The sequence below is a fragment of the Gracilinanus agilis genome, chromosome 3, assembly GCF_016433145.1.
Source record: "Gracilinanus agilis isolate LMUSP501 chromosome 3, AgileGrace, whole genome shotgun sequence".
Taxonomy (NCBI): Eukaryota; Metazoa; Chordata; class Mammalia; order Didelphimorphia; family Didelphidae; genus Gracilinanus; species Gracilinanus agilis.
In genome coordinates, this window is record NC_058132.1 from 16,385,933 (window position 1) to 16,396,075 (window position 10,143).

At 50.8% G+C, this 10,143-nt stretch overlaps 1 protein-coding gene across 3 annotated transcripts; it reads right to left on the reverse strand.

Moving 5' to 3' along the window:
* Positions 1–1,947: 1,947 nt before the first annotated feature.
* On the reverse strand, positions 1,948–8,458 carry NKG7 (natural killer cell granule protein 7). Of its 3 annotated transcripts, none has more exons than XM_044671035.1 (6): positions 8,235–8,380; positions 7,920–8,057; positions 2,809–3,063; positions 2,576–2,728; positions 2,356–2,487; positions 1,948–2,070 (listed from the first exon to the last, which is right to left on the reverse strand). In XM_044671035.1, exons 3-6 carry the CDS (start codon positions 2,960–2,962, stop codon positions 2,012–2,014), a joined length of 498 nt encoding a protein of 165 aa, XP_044526970.1. In that variant the 5' UTR covers positions 2,963–3,063; positions 7,920–8,057; positions 8,235–8,380; the 3' UTR covers positions 1,948–2,011. The 3 variants fall into 3 exon arrangements, with proteins under 3 accessions (XP_044526970.1, XP_044526969.1, XP_044526971.1); XM_044671034.1 differs by having other exon boundaries at positions 8,231–8,380; XM_044671036.1 differs by lacking the exons at positions 1,948–2,070; positions 2,356–2,487; positions 2,576–2,728; positions 2,809–3,063 and adding an exon at positions 6,063–7,083 and having other exon boundaries at positions 8,231–8,458.
* Between the last annotated feature and the right edge of the window lie 1,685 nt (positions 8,459–10,143).

Below are 10,143 nucleotides of genomic sequence, written 5' to 3' on the forward strand. Positions count from 1 at the left end.
CTCAGGGCCTCAGAGCAGAGGCCAGAGCAGCAGTCCTTTCTCTGGGTGGGTCTCTCCCATCCCCCACCCCCCACTTCCTACTGCCCCTGACCCATTTCCATGACCCCTATCACCCACCCCACCCCCACCCCACCCTCAACCTTGGAGCCTTCTCCTCTCTCAGCCTCTCACACCTTGGTGGCCTCGCCCCCCCCCCTTCAGCCCCCCTTAGCACTTAGTCTGATCTGCTCCTCTCCAGTCTTCTCAGCAGGGAACAAAACTTTCAGAGGCCAAATCCTACCTCGACTTCCCTCAGAGGATATCCCTGACCACCCCTGGCCTGAGCCCCACCCTCTCCCCCTGCCTGTCTCTTCCCCCACCCCACCCCATCTCAGTTTCTCCCAGGTTGGTCCCTCTCACAGCTCAGGAAGGAGACTAGGCAGGTGTCCCCACACTGGGGAGGAATCAGGTTCTCAACCCTGGACCCGGGCAGGACGAGGATGCCCAGCACGGAAGCCACAAGCCCAGAGCCAGGTCCTGTCACCACCAGCATGGCTAGGGAAGAGATGGCTAGGTAGGCTAAAAATGTTATACACACCCCACCCTACCCCTGGTGAAGCCCCCAGGTCCCTGCAATTCAGAGGCCATGGGGAGGGAATCAGGCCTGGCCTCACAAGCTAGTGGCAGGCCATGGCAGGGATGAAGTGAGCCCAGGCCCAGAGAAGTAGATTTCAAGCTAGAATGGACCTCAGAGACCAGCCAGTGGCATAATTCAAAAAACTGAGGCTAGGGCATGGGGTGTCAGGTTTTGAGGTTCCTTAGAGCTCTGCTGCCTGCCATGGGTAGCAGAGAAGAGGCCTGGTCTGGACTGGCTCTCACTCTCAAGGGGGGGAGTTGGTATAGCTGTTCTTCAGACATAACTGTCACCCCCCATTGTGGCCATCGGAGAATCGGCTCCTGAAGTTGATGGAGGTGGCCAGCACCACGAAGATATTGGCTAAGATGCCCAGCAGGAGATCTGAAGGCTTCTCTTCACCCCCATCCAGGGGCTGCTACAGGAGTTGCAGGGCTAGGACTTCACATGGTGTAGAGGCACCCTTCCCACCCACTCCTTTCTTCCGGAGTTACAGCATAGCCCTTGTCTTTGAGCAAAGAATCCTCCTCACATTGTACCCCCCATCTTTGAGGCTCACACCCAGCTCAGCTATCCTGATCCAGCACCTCCAGCCTGGGATGGGGAGATGAAGGATTAGTGGGGGAGAGGGACCAGAATCTCCATGAGGCAGAAGTTCCAGAAGCCCTTTACACTCCCATCCCAAACAGAACATTCCTTGAAGAGAGTCTCTTCATCCTAATCAGCAGCAGGATGGATGGACACAAAGACTCTATGGACAGCCCAGGCAGTGAGGAACACAGGAGGGTGAGGGAATTGGGGACATTTGTCGACTGGGACAAGAGAGAATGAGGGACAGAAAGAGGGACACTACAGAGGAGAGATATTCTAGGAGCAGAGGCAGAAGGGGAAGACATGGGCAAACAGAGTGAGGAAAAACTTGGAGGCAGATAACCTGAGAAATTGGGAGGGTGGAGAGAAGAGAGAAGGGAAAGACTGAGAGGAATGAGGAATGGAGATGCTATGTGGGGATGAAATAGGATATGGGAAGGGTTTGGGGGAAGAACCGGGAAGATAGGATTTGTAAGGGGAGACCAACAGTGGGGAAAGACAATAATGAGGGAGAAACTGGAGGTTGGCTGGGAAACTGGTCAACAGTGGAGGCTAACAGATAGAGAACAGACCAAAAAGGCAAAAACTGAGAGGATGAAGGTTCCTGAAGGACACTGGGAGAGGATGTGTAGGTGAGAGGAGGGATACTGGGAGATGTGATTCAAGGGGAAAGTCTGTGGATTGAAGGGTTTGGAGAACCTAGCAGGGACCCAGGGTTAGGAGTAATGAGACACAAGTCCATCTAAATGGACAATTTTTTATTTAGTAAGCATAGGGCATGTCAGGGGTTCTGCTGATTTCTCAAATTCACAGAGAGTCATAGTTGGGACGGGGAGCACCCCAGTATACCATGAGGCTCAGGAGTCCTGTGGGAGCAGAGAGAGGCCTGCTTCAGAGGAGCTTCACATTCACCCCCTCCCCAGAATCCCCCAAGCCTCAGCATGCATCACCAGCTCCCTTCCCCCATTCACAGGTTCCATAACACATTCACACTTTCCATCCTCTTGATCTGGGGCTTCTCTCTAAAAGCCCAAGAAGAGATAAGGGCCACTTTGCCCAGTTTCACTTTCCCCAGGAGAGGAGGCCTATTCTTCCCTGCGGCCTCTAGTCCCTGTTCCACCCCACCCCAATACTTCACTTCCCCCACTCACCAGTGCAAAGGAAGAGGAAGACAGATGCCCATCCCATGTAGAAAGACCAGGCAAAGAAGGTATGAATCTGAGGATCAGACTCTTTCCATCGCTCTCCAGTGTAGATAGCCATTCCCACCATGCTGCAGAGCCCTGTGGATGGGAGCTGTGAGGCCCTTCCTTCCTCCCCAACCTACCAATTCTCCCTCTAGGCTCTGCTCCCTCCCATCAGGGGGCTCACCTGCAGCAAAGGCAGTGACACAAAAAAGCAAAGAGGCCCGGTGGCTGATGCTGGGGCTGAGGAATGGAGTGATGAAGAAGATCAGACAGGAGATGGACAGCAGACCTGCCAGAGCAGCCAGGATGGTGAAGACTTGGGTGGCTCGGATGAAATCTGCAACAGGGAGCTCAGCCCTAGTTGGGTGTCCCAATCAAGATCAACAAATCCCAAGGCCCCTGGGGCTGCCTTCTTACCTTTTACAGAATCCATATCTGGGTGCCAGAGGCCAGAGTGAGCCTGGTGGTTGGGCCCCACAGCGACAAACCAGTTATCAGTACTCAGTGCCACCAGCAAGAAGGCCAGAGCAAGACTCCCGGAGAGCAGGGCGAGCACGCAGCAGGGTCGCATCCTTGGCCTGGGGGTCTCTTATTCCCAGAAGAGGGCAGTAACTGGGAGGCCAGATGTCTGAGGCCTTAGGCAGTGGAAGCCAGAGAACAGGGAGCCTGGATCTTGTGAGGTGGAGAAAATTTCCTGGGATTTCAGGGGGCAGCCTGAATTCCTGGGAGCCAGAGGTGGGTCAGCTACTAGAGTGCCAGTAGCCAGGGCCTGAGAGGTTACAGAGATCTGCAGGCCAAATACTTGGGTTTCAGGGGACTAGGAGGGGACTGAGACCTGCCCACGACAGCAAGAGATTGGGGGCTCTTAAGTCTGGGTCCCGGAAAGGGAAGTGGTGGGGGGTTTTCACACTAGATTGATGACAGAGATGATCTTGACACTCCTCCCTCAAACCCTAATTTTACTTTCCTCTTCTGGGTGCTGGTAGGCTAGGGTATTGGGAGTGGGGAAAGGCAGGAAAGGCTGCTATCCCACTAAGGAGGAAGGGTTCTATAGGGTGTTGAGGGGAGAAGCCTCTCCTTCCTATTCCCTGAAAGGAAGGTGGTGTCCTGGAGGTGGTAGAGGAAGTTATAGAAAGAACAGTGGGGTAGCCAGGATGTGGGTAGGAGATGATGTGGCTATGAAGAGCAGAGGCTTGGTAAAGGTGACTCACTAAGTCCCTTTAAGTTCTTTTCTGGGGAGGGGAATGGTGTGACTAGACCCTAAGTCATTGAAGTGAAGAAAGGCTGAAGAGAAACACTTGGGTCCCAAAATGAGTTTGGCACTGTGGCCTAAGTACCTGTCAGGCAGATACACAGTGACACTAGTACTCCTTGGGCCAAAGGAATTATAGGGTACCTAATTGGATACCTGAGAATTCCTGGGCTTTGGCCCTGAAACATCTAGGATGCCAGACAAAGGTTCAGTTTCTTTCCCAAGGGCTCCATTGATTGAACTGTTTGCTTGCTTATTTGCTCTTTTTGTTCAAACATATTCTTTCCTAGAAAGCCAGGCCTTCAGGATGGCTTGGACATTGCTTCAACCTACTTCTCTCTACCCCTCCACCCCCAACTTGCCCAACATACATAGAGAGTAGAGTCCAGGGGATTATTTGGAAGAATGAGAACACACAGAGGAAAGGGTCCTGGAGGCAAGAAATCTGTTAGAACAGAGCAAGGGGTTCCCAAAGCTAACGGAGAGCCAGGACTTGAGAGACTTTCAGTCACACACACACACACACACACACACACACAGAGCTAACTCCAGGACCTGAGAAACTTTCAGCCAGACACACACACACACACACACACACACACACACACACACACACATACACACACAGAGCTAACTTCAGAAGTTGAAGCCCAGGAGAGAGGGACAGGGACTGCCATCAGCTGGAGGTTGGCACCAGTTCTTGGTGTGACTTGGGAAACTTGATTCTTGGGCGTGCCCTTCTGGAGTATCTCCTCACCAGTATGAAGGAGCCTTTGAAAGGGGAGGTCTCTTAGTTCCTGTCCCCATTCCCATCTCCAAACCCACTTCCACCCCATCTTCATTTCCATGCCCATCACCATCCTGACCCTTATTTTGTTCTCCCCTTCCAACCCTATCTCCTCTGGCCCCTTTTAACCCCTATCACCACCTTACCACTGAGGAGGTACAGAGAGAAAGTGCCCCAGCCTAGGTAGAAGACCCATTCAAAGAAAAATTGATTGAGGTGCCTTATCATCGCTATGTGTACGGTCACCATGAAGATGCTCTGGCCAAGAACGCCCAGAAAGGCTGCAGGAAGAATTAGGTGATGTCAGGACCCTGGACAGCAGGGGACCAACCTCATACCACCTCCTTGGCTAAGGCAATTGAGGACCCTGGAGATGAGGTGTCACATTACCTGTGAGGAAGCTGAACAAAGCGGAGGAAAGGTAGAAATACGTCTCATCCCTTGCTACTTCAATTACTATCAGGAAGATGTCCATAAGAGACAGGAAGCCTGATGCAATGGCTAGACACATCAGCAATCGGGCTCCCTTAATTAAGACTAGAGAGAGGCAGTGGTAGCAGTGGCCAATCACAGATACACACACACACACACACACACACACACACACACACACACTCTCAGGTCCCTAGGATCATCTCCTTTTTTCACATGTCCACCCAAAGGAAGGAGCTTTCAGAGATTAATGGAACCCAAGTAGCTTAAATGATGTTCAGTAGGTCTCAGGATCCCCCCCTTTTCCCATCCCCCACCTTTATTCCCATCTTCACCTTTATTCTCTTTGTCCAACCTCCACCCTCCATCTCTATTCTCCATATTGATTCTTGTCCCAATCCACATTCGCTCCCATTCATCAATACCTTCATCCCCACTTTCTGCCCTCCATACTTCTCCCTGTCCCCAGTACCTGACTTAAGAATCTCATCACAGATGTTATCCCCACAGGATTTCCATATACCCATGTAGAGATAGGTATGAGACACTTGAATCTTCAGCCAGAAGGGCAAAAACACAATGAAGAGGAGAAGCACAAAGCAAAAGGTGTTTAGAGCCATCTTGAAGTTCACTAAGGTGTCTGCACGGTTGAATGCTTCAGAATTGTTTTTCTTCATTTTCTACTGGGGCTGAGTCTTCTAGGTACCAGGAAGGCAAAGCCCAATCCAGGCTTATTCTGGGAGCCCAAACTAACTTTCAGGCTGGCCTTGACATGCTTTGCTTCCTCTCTATATCCAGTTGTTAATGTCTGTCTCCAATTTATCTTAATTTCTGCCTTTCTCTCTAGTCTCTGCTTTTCCTCAGATCCTTCACTGACCCCCATAGGAATTCTCCATGGCTTTAGGTCCTTCCCAAGTTTCTATTTCCTCTAATGCCATCAGGCCCTTTAATTCATTTCCTGTCCTTCCTAAGCCCCTCGGATTTTTCCCAGGATACACTGGCTATACTCCCCTGTTCCAGCCTTCTCAGTATTTCCCCCTCTCCCTTAGGGGGCCCAACTGTCATAGAACCTTCCAAGCCCCCTAGGGCTGACATCATCACTCCACCCCCAACCCCCCAGTTTATGGGAGAGCAAGGAGGTGGAGCTTGGAGTTAGAGTGAGAATGGATTTCAGGGTGTGGTGATGGGGTTGGAGTTATCCATGGGGAAACAGATGGAGGATGGGTTTAGGTTTGGGGTTAAAGGAAGCAGGTTTAGGGAGAGTGAGGTTGGAGTTGGCCATGGGACTGGGACTGGCCTTCTAGAGATTGGGGATGGTGAAGGGTAAGAGTGGGGAAAGGGGATAGAAATGAAGATACCAGACAAGGGACCAGAACGGGAACACAGTGGGAACTGAGATGATGGTGGAACACTGGCTTGGGGAAGAACCCCCAAGTGCTTTCTTTAATGACAGCAACTTCATTTAGGAAATTGACATTCCCCTCTTCATTCTTTATCAGTCTGTCTTCCCCGTTCACTGGCTTTCTGTTTCTGGTCCACTTGGCTTCACCATACCTAATATCCAGGAAATGCCCCCATTTTCTCCAGGGACCTGAAGGTGGACAGACTTCACAGAGAGGACAGATCATCCTTGTCGGGGAAGGGGAGGTAGGATGTTGGAAAAGAGGATGTTTAGATGCTTCCCCAACATCAGGACCAGGGAAAGCACTTTTCAAATTCAATTTTTTTTTTTTTAACCATCCAGGAGAAGGTTATGGCCATGGGGAGGGGAGGTGGTAGCAAATAGGGGGATGCGTTTCTGAGATCCTGAGAGCCAGATTTTAGAAGCCTCCAGAAGAATTATTAGGACTGCATTATGAGGTATGCCTAATGTTTACTGCAACCTTAGAGCCCAGGTAACTTAGGGAGGATATAGCACTTAGGGTGCTCTCACTCTGCTCAGGGATACAAGATAGAGCAGACTTTGGGAAAAAGGATTTCATATTCAGTGAAAGCTTCTGGGAATGCTTGGGGGAGGTACTTTGAGACTTTAGGTCCCAAGGGACATCAACAGTTTGGGAAGTGGCAGGTTCTTTTTCCTGGGTTGTTTTAAGTAAAAATTCAGGACTTCTGGGCATCAGGGCACTTGGAGCAATTGATGGGATGTTAGTATTTCTGGAAGTCGCCTGCTTCCCTCTCTGAGAGTTGTCGGAATTCACATGATGATGGTAGAAGAAGGCTCCTGGGGAGGGAGAGGTATCAACTGTTCTCCCCAAGAGTAGTAAACAAGCTAATTTCCCTTCTCTTCCTGCCCTGGCCTCCATGCTCTGCAAAAACATCTCTCCCATTCATCATGACCACTCCGTAATCCCTCTAGTTCCACCTCCTCAGCCTGTGCCTCGACATCCCGCTTCTTTACTTCCCTTCTCCCTTCTGCCTGTGTCAAACAATCACGTTAGCACTTAGATAGTATTGTAAGGCTTGCAAGACACTCCTTTATAGCAGTCTCCTTCAAATCTCAACACGACCCCCCCAGGGAGGCGCTATTATGATCCCCATTTTTCATATGCGGAAACGGACTTGGAGAGGTAAAGTAACTTGCCCAAGATCACACAGCCAGTAAATGCCTGAAGTGAAATTTGAAATCAGGTCCTCACCTATCCCCTCCCTTCTCCTCTACTAATTCTTCTCCTTCCTCCTTTTACGTCCCATCTTATTCTCTACTTCTAAACCACAGCTTCGGCTACATTCCTCACGCTTCTTCTCATTCCTTCATCTTCCTCCAGTTCCTCCCTCTCCTCAATCAGCTCTTCCCTCCTCCCAACTGTACGCGGCCCCTATCTCGACGTCCCATTTCCTCCTCTGCGTCTCCTGCCTTCTCCCTCCCTCTCCTCCATCCCTCCTCTCTCTTAGCGTCCAAGGCTTCCCTCTGTGTCCTCCCTCTTCTCTGGGCCCCCACTCCCTCCATCTCCCTTCCTCCCCTCTCCCGAGTCTTCTTCGATGCCCCGCCCCACCCTTCCTCCTCCTCCTCCTCCTCCTCCTCCGTCTGCCCACTCCCCGCCCCCGCTCGGTTCTCACCAACCCCGATGTAGAGCAAGGAGGAGACCAGGATCAAGTAGACTGGCCAGTTAACCCACAGATCGAACTCTTTTAATAGGAACTTGAGCTGGTTCAACATGAGACGGAAGAAGACGACGGACAGCAGTTCCGCGATACCTGCAGAGGGCAGGGAGGGGAACGCAGACCTTCAGTGGAGAGCTGGGACCCAGGCCGGGGGAAGGGGAAGGGAAAGGGGGAATGAGGGGGAGGGTCCCGCCCCGCCCCGGTCCCGTCCCGCCCCGCCCTCAGCCCTCTCCCTAGCTGCCCCCACCCCACCCCGGCCCGCGCACCCACGCTCAGGTAGATGAGGCTGGTGAAGACGGGCATGATCTCGTGCAGCGGGCCGCTCAGGATGTTGACGCACTGCGCAGGCAGGCTCAACCCCAGCGGCAAAGACAGCACTAGAGACATGATCAGCGAGGCCTGAGTGACTTCCGACAGGCCTGGGAGGGAGGGGAAGAACTTCAGGAGGCTGCGGGAGGAGGGGAATGGGGGAGGGGGAGGAAGAGACGGGCTGGAGGCCGGGAGAGGGAGGTGTACCCTGATCTGAGGGGAGGAAAGGACTTTGGATACTCTCAAGTCTGACTAGTACAGGAGCCAGGACCTACTTGACATTCTCGGGATAACGGGGCTTCCCCTACGGAGGTCTTTTTTTTTTTTTTTTTTTTTTTTTTAAACTACTGAGGTTTTGTTTGTTTGTTTGGTTTTTTAAACCCTGACCTCCTGCCTTAGAATTGACACCAAGTATTGATTCCTGGGCAGAAGAGGTTAAGTAAGTGACTTGTCCAGGGTCACACGTTAGTTAGGAGCTTTATTCCTTCAACTCCTCAGTCCCTCCTTAGGACCCTCCAGGCCACACTGGCTTCAAGTCCTCATGGATCTGGGTGCAAGTATATTAATGCGTCTGTGTTCCTCTCACCGAGCTCCCCTGACTTCCAGATCTGAGCTTTCTCTACCACCCTCCAGGTCGTCTCACCTGAATGACCTCCACCTTCTGCCTTTTGTTCAAGAGCCTAAATTTGGGGGTGCAAAATAGGACGACGTGGGGTTTTCACAATCCCTGTGAAAAATTATCTAGGGATGGTCAGCAAGATTGTCAGTGGTTAGAGGGCTCAAGACAGGGGAACGAGTTCAAATCCAACTTCAGACATTTACTAGCTATATGGTTCTTTTTTTATTTTATTTTATTCTTTAGAAAAAATTTCCATGGTTACATGATTCATGTTCTTACTTTCCCCTTCACACCCCCAACCACCCCCCACCCCATTAGCTATATGGTTCTTGGTGAGTCTATTATTGACAAGAATATTAGCGTTTATGTGATTAAAACTTTGCAAAGCGCTTGATAAATGTTTATGTGACTCTCATAATCACCTTACAGTGATGGGCAAACTGAGGCAGGCAGAGGTTAAAGGACTCACCAAGAACCATATAGCTAATGGGGTGGGGGGTGGTTGGGGGTGTGCTTTAACCTCTGCCTGCCTCAGTTTCCTTATCTGTAAAATTAAGATAATAGCACCTATCTCCCAAGGCGGTGATGGGCAAAGGACAGCCGGCAGGCCAGATGCCACCCCCTGAAATGTTCTATTGGGCCTTGGGGACATAATTTCTAATCTGATGAATACAATGAGTAGGATACGATACTATGAAACTTGGAAAGAGTTGCCTTAGAAACAGACTGACAGACGAGCATTTCCTTTCCTTTGGCCCCCTCTTTCAAAAGTTTGCCCATCACTGTAAGGTGGTTATGAGAGTCACATAAACATTTATCAAGTGCTTTGCAAAGTTTTAATCACATAAACGCTAATATTCTTGTCAATAATAGACTACAAGTTCAATGAGGCAAAAGTGCCCCACCACTACCACCACCACCATACACACACAAAGGGCTAACGATACTGGGCTATTATTGAGAGATGCATAGGAGCCCTAGCCCAGGGGGCGGCTTGCTTTCTGTACCCTGGTCAGCACCCATCTGAAGAACGCACACATCTGGGAGGAGAAGGTGGTGTATTTGACGGAGAACTCGGACGACAGTGTCCAGAGGATGGTGCTCAGTGTGGCGAAAGGATGGATGATAATAGATTAGAATCAAGAGATGATTCTGCTACAAAGAACAAAGTAGAGTCAAGAAGATATTGACAGGCTGTCCTCATGAGCCCCAAATCAGCAAAGTTCCATTTAACAAGGATTAATAGAAGAT